Below are 14,188 nucleotides of genomic sequence, written 5' to 3'. Positions count from 1 at the left end.
ACCTCCTTACCCTCTGTACCATCATGTCACACTAATTGCCAGGCTATTGTAGCTATTGCTGTTGGCACATTTGTTAACCACCAACCTCTTACCTGGCCGTGTGTCAAGGTGACAGCCAGATAGGATACAGGGCTTTCTTCTCAGCCAGGTAGGATATAGTTCTTCTTTGACCTCAAACAGGGCACAGGACCCAATTCTTTCAGACAGACAGAATACTGTTCTCAGGACTCAGGCAGGACTGTTCTCCCAGACAAGTATAGGATGCAGGACTCAGTTCTCTCAGACAGGTAGGATGCAGGACTCAGTTCTCTCAGACAGGTAGGATGCAGGACTCAGTTCTCTCAGGTACACAGTAAAAAACATAGTGTAAATTTTACTCTTAAAGAGTTGAATTTAACTCTGTGTCAGATAACATGTGGTCCCACCCTAAATTAGTGTAAAATTTACTCTGTAGCCAGTGTAAGATTTTCAGAGTTAATTTTACTCTATTTTGTGTCAAAATTAACAATGAAATGTGTAAAAGCATTTAACACTGTGATATTTCTCTACATAGAGTAGTTTCCACTCTAAATAGGCTATTCTTAAAATACACTATATAGTGTATATTTACTTTATTTCATTTTATTTGCAATGAAATAGCAATGTTTTTAACTGCTATAATATAAGACAACACACACCATCAGGTTCTGTAGCACCATTTATTTCCTGATAACTCCTCAGAGATAAAAAATATGGGACAACGTACATAGTGGTGTCATTCTCTTCATTTTCTGCACAATATCCTCCATAGAGGTCACAAAAGAATTAACAGTAGACTGGGCTACACCTGCTGCCTTTAAATCTGAAATGAGAGGCACAACTATGTTCTGACGTTAATGCTGGCTCTGACTCAAGCTCAGCCTCACATGGCTCTTCGGCGGGATTAACATTACTACCATCAAGAACACTTTGACAATGTGGTGGTTCAGCTTCAACAATAACATTCACATAACACTTACTCAGATGCTTCCTAAGACCATAAAAACTATTGAAAAAACTTGAGCGTCCCACTAGGCCACATTGAAGATGAAGAGTCCTTCCCGTACAGAGTCCATGTATTATTTTGAGGTGCTTAGACTGTTTGCTTCACCAAGGACATTGCTGCAAAGAAAGCACCTCATTGTTTAATTTCAAGAGTGCCTAACGCACCATTCTTGCTCGCAACTCTGCAATTCTTGGCGTTTCCTTAGTTTTCCCCACGTCAATGTTGAAAATGGAAGTTTGCAGAAAAGTGAAAAAGTTGTTCAAGACAGGACTGTAAGATGTACCAAACACATAATGGGCCTTGAAGAGCTCATCCAGGGCTCCGACTGAGGTGGTGGCTTGGCAGGGAAGTGCATGCTTGTCGATGGCAATGAAGAAAGAGTGAATGCTGCTTTTTATGGGTCCCTGAGCAAGGAGGTAGGGCTGCCTGCTTTGAGCGATGTTGTCCAGATGCTGCTGCACGCTTGTTCCCGTCTATAACAAAACACATTCAACAACACTATTTATTAGATCAATATTATGAGATCACTCCAATCTCTAAACAATTTAAGGATTCAAGAATTGTATGTCACATGCATAGAATTGCCTGCGTAAAACACATGCAGTGAAATTGTAAGGTTCTCCAGAAGAGAGAAAGGTTCAAATGGAAGAGTGCTGTGTGTGGGATAGGTGCTTGTAGTAGTATGCGGTGTATAACGTTGGTGTGTAGGAGGGTGTGTGTGTGTGTCGTAGAAAGTGGAGTGATGACAGAAATGAGAGATAAAATGTTACAATGATGTTTGAGGGGATGCACGGCTGCAGTGTGTGTGTTTTGGGGGGGGGGGGGGGGGGGTGAGTGTAGGGTAGTGGAGTGTGGGTGGGGTAGAGTTGGGGTGTGTGTATGTGTGTGTGTGTGTGTGTGTGTGTGATAGTAAAATTATGTTTGAGGGGGGTGTGGTGTTGATGGCTGGGTGTGGGTGGGGGCTAGTGGAATGATTGAGGGTATGTGGTGAGGGTTGGAATGATGTCTGAGGGTGTGTGGTGTTAGCAGGGGTTGGGTGGGTAGTGGAGTGATGTTTGAGGGTGTGTGTTTGGAGTGTGAGGTGTTGTTGGCAGGGGTGGGTGGTGGTGGGAGGGATGAGGTTTGATAAATGTCTAGTGTACCTTTAGGAATTTGATGAGGTGATCAACTGCATTAGATGCTGATATCCTCCCTGGCCTCTTTTGTCCCTGTGCAGATGGTGGTAGCAGATGTAGCAGCAGTATGATGGTAGACATGTCACTGTCCCAGCCTAGAGGCCAACCAGTATCAGGTTAACATTATGCCTTAATTTTCCACCATCCTCAATATACTGTATTAAGCAACATGCTTCTCCACATTCAAAGACTTACCATTTTCAACTTCAGTAGTTGTCTCAGCGTTGCGCATCAAATCAAGAAGGTCTGTAGAGGGGACCAGTCCATGGCTTTCCTTAATGACTCCTGCTTTGAAAGTGGTAGGCCACCTCTCCAGGAACTTGTTGGCAGTCTGCTCACCAAACATCAGTCTAAAATCTTGTTCTATCTGTAGTTTGAAAAAGAAAACAAGAAGAAAAGGAGGACAACCTGAGTTAGTACCTTGTGCTACATTTGACAAAATTCAATACATTATACAGTATTCAATGAATGTAGATGCCATACCAGTCCTGGTGTGTCTAGGAACCGTGGAAATACTGAGAAGACCTCTGCTGATTTGTCATCATCATTGACCATGGCGTGGCGGTATATGAAAGTGACTTTCATCTTTTCACGGATGGTCTCCTCATCAGCAGTGTGTCTCAACAAAGCGATAGCGCATTCCACTTCCTCGTCAGTCAGGACTTTGTCGGCAGGAAAGGGTCTAGTACGCCCATGGCCTGGCCCACCCACTTTAGAACAAGACAATTTTGTTGTTGCTGTTTATAACTACACAGTTTTATATTATCCTTTAAACACATTTCACAGGTTGATAATTCCACCTCATGATAAATATTACCTTTAAGAGATTCACTAACTGCTGGACCTCTTTCCTCAGCAGCTTTTCGTTGAATTGTCTTCAACCGCCATGCAAGGTAGCCTGAACCACTTTCTGGATCGTAGTAATGTTCCTATGTATAATGTATGCACAGTGTGATACATTCATATGATCTCTGAGCTTTGGATAAAGGCATCTATCAAATGCATAAATGTAAATGTATATCTCAGCAGTTCGAAGGGAAAATATATTTTAAAACCTTTACTCACATAGCCATTCTGTGAATATGGGTCTTCAAGATATGGAAACAGAGCGACAATCCCCTGTGCATACATCACTTTTACACTCCGGGGCGGAGATGTCCTGGTGTATTCAATAATCAACATTCATAGACAGCACTGAACAACATACCTAAACAATAATTGCAATGTTTAAACAATGTCTCATGATAAAATAATTGATCCATACATACCCATGTGTTTCCGTCATCTCTGCAGTAAGTATGTTGATGAACTGTCTTCTGGTTGAATCTGAAATTGATTTTGTTTTCGCATACTCCGCCATGATACGGTCACCTCCAGGCTTTGTCGTCAAGATTTTTTCAATCAGCTAAGAGATAAAATGTGCAGTATTGTATTTTGAAAAATACTTGGAAATATCAAAACAAATACGATGCACCTCAAATTAAACATGTGAATCAAACTCCCCACACACACACAACTCACAGCTTTTGCTTCGTAGTTGATGCGGCAAGGCCTTTTAGGTTGACTTCCTTCGGCTGCAACTGGCTCCTCAGCTGGGTCACTCAACGAGAAGTTGAGGATCACTGTGTCGTCAGATGCAATAGAGCATGGAGATGGCGTGGACTGAGGGTTACCTGAGCATTGGGAAATAAGAACACAATTACATAGTTCAACACTTCAACTTCAACGATGTGTGTGTAGTGTTATGCAGGTAGACAGCAATTACCAGGTGCTTCATTGGCCAATGAAACCAGGAAAGGTCCATGGAACTCTTTTACGATCTCCTCAAAAACCTCACAGTCCACCTCTGTGTAAGACGGGTCATAAACCTTGATGTCCAACCGTCTGTCTTCAGCGATGTTAAATTTTAGACTCACTAGAGTAAAAGAAAGAAACAGAGCACAAAATGTTCTGATGAGAAATAATTGCAACATGCCACCACTTGACTAGGCTACTTTCAATCCAAATTTAGCGACTTACCTTCTCTCAAGAAATCACCGAATGTTAGTTCAGGCAGCTTGATGTACTTCTGCACTCCTCCAAAGGAGACACGCAGCAGCATTTTCTGTTAAATTTAAATCTAAGGAAGGTTGAATAACTGTTAATATCCATCAAAATATTCTCTAGAATCAGAGCAAAGTCATTAGAAAACGCTAACGGTCTAATAAACACGCACAGACTTATGACAATAGGTTAATTTACAGGGTGCTATAAACTTGTTAGCTGAGATTATAACCTCCTATCTTTCTAATGACGCCATTCAGCAATAATTTGTTGAAATTACTCTCAATGTCTGGTTTCAGACAGGCACAAATTAAGCACGAGAACATAACATCTTGCAAATTATTTCAATTTGGGCAGAAACCACGTTGTCAAGCTAACTTGCTAGCAGCTAACATTTTGGTAGCTACGTTAACCCAACAACTTCAATTATCACTAACCCATACATTGCACGGTATTAAGTAAATAAAGTCTGAAATGTGTCATTTAAAATAATTTCGTCATCAACGGTATTTCTTCTAAGTTCTTGACGTGGTGTTGCAGTCGAATGCATCTGAACTTGAAGTCAGTGCATATTGGTTAGCTAACTAGCATCTATGCATGGCTAACTTAACGATTAGCTAACTACGTCTATGCATGGCTAAATTAACTTCATACGCCTAGTACCATCGTCAATGTATTGCAAAAATTAGTCGTTAGTGGAAACATATCTAGCTAGATGGTGAAAACCTACAAATGTTCAAACAAACTTACCACCGACGATAGGTCTAGTGGGGGAGAGACGATTTCCAAGCAACGTGCCAGCCCGGCCAGCTCAAGCTCCAGTTCAATTCTAGAACTTTCGCGGGGAATCATCACCATGTAGAGTAGATTTTGTCATTGTGTGCATGTTGGACTTAACTCTCACTTTTGACACTACTGTTTGGACGATTTTACTCTGTGTATTGTTATAACTACTCTATCCAGAGTAAAATAGGTTTACTCTGCAATAATGACACTCCATTTTTTACTGTGTAGGATACAGAAATCTGACATCAGAGGTAAGCCATTAAAAATAATCACTATCTATACATACCCACAGACAGACTGAGCCTGTAGATCACCTGATCTGCACACTGAACACTGCACCAGTCAGTTCCTCTTCATTGTTCCTTACCTGCTCCTCCCATAGCTTGCCCTCTTATCTTTTGGTAAAGACGAAATCACCCTACATAATCCATACCCATGAAGCATTATTATCATACCTATATGAGTTGGGCTTGACCCTCAAGGGCGCAGGAGTATTAATTACAGGAGCCATAATTGTTTATTGTATTTTGTGTACTTGTTAAATGGGGTTGCCTTGACCTACTGCAGTGAGGAACCATGTCTCATGACACAGAGTTTGACAAGATTTGGGAAAGATTCTTGAAAGATTGTAGTCTTTTGAGTAATGCTTGAATGAGGGGCATTAGTGGAAAGACTACAATATTTCAAGAATCTTTCCCAGATCTTGTCAAAGTCTGTCAGTGTAAGACAGGCTTGAGTTGTCTACATGATTGCATGTACTGGGAATTTGTAGACTTTCTGGAATGTTGCACTGTGCCTTTAAGAGCTGTGTCCACACAAATCCAGGAAGAATCCCAAGCACACTCCCACAATTATGGTGACATATTTTTGATTATTTATTGATTTGTTTTGTTTATCTACCTGTTGGGGGTTTTGTAAGTCTTGGTTTATTGGTTTGTTTTGGTTTATTGGTTTGTTTAAAAAGAAAGAGTAGACTCAAGTACCACACCCCAGTCCAGTTGGTGGCGGTAATGCATCATTAACGTTAGTTGCCAACCACCAAGAAAAAGAAGAAAAAGCACACTCCCACTTTTTCTGGAGAAACAAAACCTTCCTAACTTTCCTTGCAGACAGGAGGTGTGACTATGAGAAGGGAAAAATGACAAGTGCTTCAGTGTTGGATGAGTTAAGCTGTTCAATCTGTCTAGATCTACTGAAGGACCCGGTAACTGTTGCCTGTGGACACAGTTTCTGTTTGAAGTGCATTAAAGGCTGCTGGGATCAAGAAGACCAGAAGGGTGTTTACAGCTGCCCCCAGTGCAGACAGACCTTCACTCCAAGGCCTGTGCTGGGAAGAAACACAATGCTGACTAAAGTTCTAGAGAAGCTGAAGAAGACTGATCTGCAGTCTGATGTTAAGGCTCCTTCCTATGCCGGACCAGACGATGTGGAGTGTGATTTCTGTACTGGGAGAAAACATAAAGCCATCAAGTCATGTCTAACATGCCTGGTTTCTTATTGTGAAGCTCACATTCAGCCTCACTATGAAGTACCTCGTTTTAGCAAGCACAAGCTGGTGAATGCCACCTCACTACAGGAGAAGATCTGCTCTCAGCATGACAGGATCATTGAGGTGTTTTGTCGCACAGACCAGAGGTTAATCTGTGTGATGTGTTCCATGGACAACCACGACTGGCATAGAACAGTCTCAGCTGCAGCAGAATGGACTGAGAAGCAGGTTAGTGACCCCCTGTCTGTTTCTCTCTATCAGAAACACCATGAGTCTGTTTCCCATTGAATTACGCCAAGTCCTGGACTGATTTGCGGTGATTAAAAGTAAATCAGTTATAGTTATCAGTTACAGTAAATATGCCTGACTGGTTTACAACAGGTTCCTGTTCTGTAGTAAGCTAAATGCAAAGATCACACCCCAAACACATACTGTTCATAATCACATCAACAATGCAAATGCAAAACATACAGTAACTAAAGTACTCTAAATACTATAATAGACTTGTATGTACATCTATCTACACAGAAAACACTGCTGCAGATGAAGGGGGATAGCCAGAGTCAGATCCAGCAGAAGGAGAAGGAGGTGGTGGAGGTGAAACAAGCTCTGAAGTCTCTGCAGGTGACTAAAAAACATGGTGGTTATAAACTCTTTGTTTTGCACTTTGTCTCTCCTCAACAGTCTGTGGAACAAGGCTCCCATTTGTGAGCAATTTTAGTTCCGATTTTCTGTACAGAAATGATGGACATGTGACATATCTGTCATGGAAATGTATCTTTAATGTATCCATTTATGCATCTTTGGATTTCTGTTGGCTGGGGAATCTTTTGCAGATTGAACATGATCTGATGAATCTCCCCCATCAGGCCTTTACACAACAAGCTGTTGTGGACACTGAGAGGATCTTCACTGAGCTGATCAGCTTCATGGAGGAAAAGCGTTCTGAGGTGACCAAGTCGATCAGAGCTCAGGAGAGGGCAGAGGTGAGTCGAGCTGAAGGACTCCTGGAGCAGCTGGAGCTGGAGATCACTAAACTGAAGAGCAGAGATGCTGAGGTGGAGAAACTTCAGCCAATAGAAGACCCCGTTGATTTCATTCAGGTAACTAAGGGTGTTTTCACACCTGGTCCCCATTAAAAGAACCAAACTCAGTCCTCTAAGGGCGCTTTCGCACCACTAGTTCGATTATTTGGTCTGCTTCAGGCAGTGAAATTGTTATTATGTAGCATATACGGTAGACTCCAGTGAGGTCCGCTTTCACACCAGAAAACGAACCAAAAATTGGCCTGATTGATTTTTCCTGTTTATCTGTTTATGTTTATCTTCCGGTAGAAATCGGCGCCAATTTTGACTCACTATTTTGACCTACAGTCTATGGTTTGGACCCCCAGTTCGCGTTCTCACCAGAGGGACCGCACCAGAGGTCGACTTTTGGTGCGGAGTCAAGCGGACCGAGACCTCGGTCTCGGTCCGCTTGTTTTGGTGCGCACCCGAGTGCGATTAATGCTTTCACACCAACGAAAACGAATCGAACTAAGAGGTTTTGGTACGAATGGACCGTTTGGTGCGCACCAAAAGATGTTGGTGTGAAAGCACCCTAAGGATGTTTTCACACCTGGTCCCCTATAAAGAACCAAACTCAGTCCTCTAAGGGTGTTTTCACACTTGGTCCCTTTCAGCCATCTAAACGAACTCAGATCGATGACTCAGCATTTTTTGCGCATATGTGAACACTCCAACCGTACCCAGACCCCTTTAAAACGAACCAGACTACCTCGGGAGTCAGAACAAGTGTTCACAATGCCTGGATTAGGCGAACTGTACCGCTGACTTTTTAGCGAACCGTACTGAGACCACCTCCCGAGTGCTGAGTCATCGATCTGAGTTTGTTGGCTGAAAGAGACCAAGTGTGAAAACACCCTTAAGTTACTCTATTTTTCCTGTAGGATTAGCCTCCTGCATTTTACACATCTGGGGCAGTGTACACACACACACTTGGAGCATTTAAGCTCACCATGAGCACACACACACACACTAGGAGCACACACACACTAGGAGCTCACACACACACACACACACCTGGAGCAGTGAGCAGCCCTTACTCTGGTGCCTGGGGAGCAGTTCACTCACATTGTCCCTTCCAGTCAGGAAATGGATGGCCACAAATCCGATTCCCTACCCAGTAGGCCATGGATGCCCACAGGTAACACTATAGATCTTTAGGCTACTATATGGAAACTTAAATTATGGACTTTCTCAAGCTCATTACAACATGTCTTACAGCAGAGCAGACTCACCTTAGATGGGTAATTATCAAGTATGGGTATTATTAACTTCTCGTATTATAGCAGATACCTTGAAGTAGGGGCTTCCAGGCATACTCTCTTGAAGTAGGGGCTTCCAGGCATACTCTCTTAAAGAAGAGGCTTCTCTCACTTCATACTTTCCAGAGTTTAGATCGAACAGTTTAGACAGTTAGTTTAGTTTATCTAAACTCACCTGCTGGCTCTTATCACCCTATCTGTAGACATCAGAGGAAACTTTCGTATGGTCTCTGATCTCTTCCTTTGTTTCCCTTTAGAGTTTCCAGTCACACTTCACCCACCCATATGTGGCTAAGGCCCTTCCCCAGGTCACTTTTCAACCACAGTTCCTCTTCAGTGAAGTGATGACACTGGCGGTTCCGTCTCTGAAAAAGAAAATAGAAGAGTTTCTCTTGGCAATAAAAAAAGGTATTAATATTATTATTATTATTATTATTGTTGTTGTTGTTGTTGTTGTTGTTGTTGTTGTTATGGCAAAGACCATAGCTACAGTAGAAGTGGAGACTAGAGCAGGCTTTACATCTACAGGGTGTAGCCAGTGGTTTGTGTTTAGTGGAATTCTCTATCAAGATGGCAGGGCAAAATGCCCACTCACAAGTATAAATACTAGCTCAAATGTGCTCACGTTATTGCCATTTTGCCAAAATGTTCAGTTAGGCACAGGCTACTGTATAAAAGACACAGAACAGTCAGGAACCTGGCAGTCAGTGGCAGCAGTAATCAGCAACATGACAAAGATCCCACAGCACAGAATAAACACCAAAGATCAATAAAGGTCAACAGACTAAAACTTTAATGTGGCGTGATAATTTAGTAGAGAGGATCTGAAGGATGGTGGCGAGTAATGACATGAACACGTTAAGCAGTTCTAATGAAAATAGAGCAAATGGTGTTGAGTTATTTCAAGATCACTCACTGGTCACACTGGGTACACCTGAGTGCCTAGTTGTTCCCCCGTTTGCCTTCAGAATGGCCTTAATTACAGTGATTTTTCACATAGATCTAGATAGATACGTAGATAGATAGATAATACTTTATTGTTCAAAATCTCTGTTTCTTGAGGTCACGAGTACAGTGGGTATGAAAAAAACGGTACTGGTTTTACCTGGCTTGAGTTGCTACAGCCAACAGCTAGAGCTGCCAAGCGGCTACAGTGAACGTGGAGGCTCATGAACACGACCTCATATGTAACAGGCTATGGTTTTGATTGTAACTCCTTCAATAGGGAAAGTAAATAACTGGGTGTAAAACTGTTTTGGAGATCACAAGTTCAGATAAAAGGCGAATGCAGATGCATATCGGCTATTCTGATAGCGTTAGTAGTAAAGCAAGGTTTAGTGGAATCCTGGTGTTGCACATGCAAGCAGATTCCTTCAGATGCGCTGATTACTCTTCAACGGAATGAAGGATGTCACTCTCATTGGTTAAACACACTCATAATTGAGAAGCATAAGTACAAAGCTTTTGAACAATGCACCTGGCATCTGGCGACTGAGAAAAACTGTAAGTAAAGGAAGAGGAAATTACACTGAGAGGGAGTTAAAGAAAATCAGCATGTCAGGTGCAGAAGTGATGTGTAATCTGTGCAGTTCATGAAACAAATGAAAACAACTTTCCAACATACAGTAGGCCTACTTGTTGCTAACATCTTTTGCCTCAATTATGCAACATGTCCATCTAATTCTTTGGCACTAGAGCGGTAAAGAAAACAGAGTAACAACTTCTGCTCCTTCTCCAGTCACAGATTTCAGGCCTGGGGACAGAATCCGAGTGAAGGCTTCCGTTGGAAAACCCAAGTGTAGCTGGAGAGGCGTCAGTCACAAAAGTGTGGGTGTAGTCAAATGTAAGACTCTTTCCGTTTTAATATTTAATCAAAAGTGTGGGTGTAGTCAAATGTAAGACTCTTTTGGTTTTAATATTTAATCTTGTCTAAAATGGTCATGCATGAATGGTTACTATGAGTAAAGGAGTATTCACACCAAGAACGATAACGAACTATAACCATAATCATAACGATAAAAGCGTCCACACTGGCCAACGATAAGAACATTCTCTCCTCATGTTAATGAATGTGATGGCTAGAATATTATGGGTTCTGATTGGCTGATAGCTTTTTATCGTTATCAACAACGCTATCGTTCTTCATGTCTTTATCGTTATAGCTTATGTGTGAACGTTGTCATTCATATTAACAAGAGCGATATTTGTTTATACTAGTTATTGTTATAGTTATCGTTCTTGGTGTGAACGGCCCTTAAAGGGACACTTCACCGATTAGCATTAAGCTTTGTATTAGAAAACCGGTCATGTTTTTGAATGGTCGTGCATCATTCCCTCAGTTTGCCTTGAGATGGGAGAAATACGGATTTCAATGAAACCCATGACTAGGGCTTCCTGCTTTCAATGATGTAAAATGATGATTTTTACATCATTGAAAGTGCAGGAAGTCCAACATTGAAATCCGTATTTCTCCCATCTCAAGGCAAACTGAGGGAATGATGCACGACCATTCAAAAACATGACTGGTTTTCTAAAGATACAAAGCTTAATGCTAATTGGTGAAGTGTCCCTTTAATGCTGATGTAGTTCAGCATCACTGACTCCGTTCTCTGTTCTGCTCCAGTTCTGGGTTCAGCGTATGTCTTTGTCAACTTTCCTGAATGCTCTGACTGGCATGGAGTTCCCGAGGAGATGGAGCTGGTCATCTGATGCATCACGTGGAGTGTTGTTCTGATCATGACTTGAGATTTTATGAGCTCTAATTAGTAAGAAAAAGAGAGATGTTCTGAGGATGCCAGTGTTACATTTCGCCTTGTAAAATGTAGGCTATATGCCATATTTTGTTCAGCTATTTGCACTCAATAAAGACATTTCAAACACATTTATGACTGTGATGGAAAAAAAAAACAATGATTGGAAAAAAAAAAATTGCTTGAAATATATATACTTGAATGATCTAAATGTAGTCTAATACATGTCTCCACAACAGTTAAACCATTACAAACTAGAAAAGCAGACGTCCGCCTCCGTTCCTCCTAGGTTGTCATACATTTGAAGCAAACTATTCAGATTGCCACCACGTGGCCATACCATGCCATTACACCACTAAGCGAAACACAAACGGCTCCGGAATCGCGAGGGAAAATTTCATCGGAATTCATCCACTACTTTTTGAGTTATCTTGCTAACAGACAGACAGACAGACAGACAGACGCCGGTCCCCGATGAAAACATAACCTCCTTGGCGGAGGTAATATCACTATACACATACTCATAAACTGAACAAGTGCACCACCTGTGCAGGCTATATAGTAATTTTAGCTCCCCCCTTTTTATCTGGGCTTCTTGCTCTTTGTTCACTGTAAGCAATACTGTAAAACGTTTTCTGCTCTATTGAACAGCATTTCTGCTGCACATCGTGTAGTAAACAGTAAAGGGGAAAAAACTGATTTGCTTTTTAGTGTAATGTTTTAGAATGTGAACATTTGTGGTGGTTAGGCCTAGTAGCCTATATTTCACAAAATGTGAAAAATGATCCATTTGGTCAATTTTGCTTTATAGGTGTGAGTGTGTTAAGAGTTTAGAAAAAGTATCTGAAGTATGGGTAACCGCTTGTTAGCAATAGAAAAACAACACTGTAAATGGCTTGTTTCTTCAAAGTCTCCTCTCCTATAGGTTTCCCTCGCAGTATGTCATCTCTGGTTCAGAGTCAGAATCAGCTCTAACTGTGCTGCTCTACTCTTACTGAGGCCTTCACTGGTAACATCCTCAGAGAGACTTCACTGTCAGTCCAAAAGTATGGAAACACTCTCTCAGTGAACGTGTGTGTGAAAGTGTGTAAGTGTGTGTTATTATCAGGGTCAGAGAATGACAGCTCTCCTCTGTCCCAGTCCAGCTGCACTCTGATCCTCTGGAGTTTCTGCTGCACTGTGAGGAGAGTGGTGGGCTGAGGAGGAGCATGTGCTGCATATTCAGCACTGTAATACCTCACAAACCACAGTCCACTCATGGATTAGTAGTTTCCCTTCATCTGGAGAGACTCTGTCATCACACCCACATCCCACATTGTGTTCTCCCCAACCTCCACATCCCAGGACATCAGCATACTCATCAAATCTCTCTGGGTTATAAGGAAGATATTTCTCAACACCCCATCTCATGCTGGTCAGATCCTCAGACAGGATGAGTCGTGGGTGTGCAGTGTTGGGATCCAGAGTCACAGGAGCTGCAGAGAGAAAGAACACACACATGAGCTGAACACTGAGTGATGTGTGATGAGGATGTGAATGATGGTCATTGTTAGTGATTTTAGTATATTTTCACTACTCACTCTCTCTCTCACACACACACACACACACACAGCAGCAGCACTGTCTGATCACACACTAGGCCATAGAGTTTGATCTTTGCTTTTCTTAAGCTCTTGTTTTTGAGCTCCACTCTCATACTTTCTTTCCAACATTTTCTCACTGAACTGAAATGTGAATGACGTATTTTGAAAACAAATTATGAAGTTTAATGTTCATTCTCTTATGTACATTTTAATTCATTATTACTATTACTGATTCACGTCACAGCTATAGTTCCGCTCTGGCTCGTCACGTGACTAAATTCAAGATGGCGGGGAACAGTAAACTTTCGGAAGTGACTACCTGAATAAACCCGTCATGTAAGTAAACCACCAGTGCTTTTTCAAAGTTCTCGATGTCTCGTTTTAAATGTCAGGGCCCTCAGAAGTCTACCAATAAAGTGTGGAGCTACTTTGAGCCTCATAAATGGTGTAAAACAGTTATTTATTTGCATGGCTAAGCCGATGCCCGATGCACCCCCATTGAAAACCTGGTGGTAGCATCGGCTAACTAGCGGCAGATTTCTGAGTGCAGGGGGCAGGTCGAGATCAGCTCTGAGACAAACGCTCACACTCGGTATCATGTTTCAACACACTTCAAGTCAATATCACACCGAAATTCTCCTTTAAGTTATACGTTTGTGTGTTTGATGCAATCATACAGTATCTGACATATACTGAAGCTTCATTGTTAAATACTACTATTAAATTATGTATATGAATTTCTTTTAATTTCATTGAATTCCAATTTGTAATTGTAATTCTTCATTGAATTGTCAATCTCAATGAAATTCTGAATTTTGCAAGCTGGATAAGGACATTATTACACAATACCATTCTCAGATCACACATACTGTCAGAGACGGCAGACACTACCAGTCTCTGATCACACACACACACACACACACACACACACACACACGCAATCTTTGATCTCTTTGAATCTCTCCTCATTCCTAACATTGCTTATGTGTTTGGTTATGTGAAAACAGCAGAC

At 41.7% G+C, this 14,188-nt stretch overlaps 2 protein-coding genes across 2 annotated transcripts; one reads left to right on the top strand and one right to left on the bottom strand.

The window, feature by feature from the left end:
* Nucleotides 1-757: 757 nt before the first annotated feature.
* On the bottom strand, nucleotides 758-4,300 carry LOC134077882 (uncharacterized). Its single transcript, XM_062533523.1, has 10 exons — nucleotides 4,219-4,300; nucleotides 3,965-4,114; nucleotides 3,721-3,872; nucleotides 3,468-3,604; nucleotides 3,265-3,358; nucleotides 3,017-3,128; nucleotides 2,683-2,909; nucleotides 2,395-2,566; nucleotides 2,167-2,294; nucleotides 758-1,497 (listed from the first exon to the last, which is right to left on the bottom strand). Exons 1-10 carry the CDS (start codon nucleotides 4,298-4,300, stop codon nucleotides 1,180-1,182), a joined length of 1,572 nt encoding a protein of 523 aa, XP_062389507.1. The 3' UTR covers nucleotides 758-1,179.
* Nucleotides 4,301-6,166: 1,866 nt separating this feature from the next.
* On the top strand, nucleotides 6,167-11,552 carry LOC134078990 (E3 ubiquitin/ISG15 ligase TRIM25-like). Its single transcript, XM_062535153.1, has 5 exons — nucleotides 6,167-6,745; nucleotides 7,046-7,141; nucleotides 7,387-7,620; nucleotides 9,101-9,251; nucleotides 11,467-11,552. The coding sequence occupies exons 1-5, from the start codon at nucleotides 6,167-6,169 to the stop codon at nucleotides 11,550-11,552; spliced, it is 1,146 nt and encodes a 381-aa protein (XP_062391137.1).
* Nucleotides 11,553-14,188: the final 2,636 nt, after the last annotated feature.

This window comes from Sardina pilchardus, chromosome 4 (assembly GCF_963854185.1).
Source record: "Sardina pilchardus chromosome 4, fSarPil1.1, whole genome shotgun sequence".
Lineage (NCBI taxonomy): Eukaryota > Metazoa > Chordata > Actinopteri > Clupeiformes > Clupeidae > Sardina > Sardina pilchardus.
Note: the sequence above shows the minus strand (reverse complement) of the source record. Positions and strands in the feature narration are given on the sequence as shown.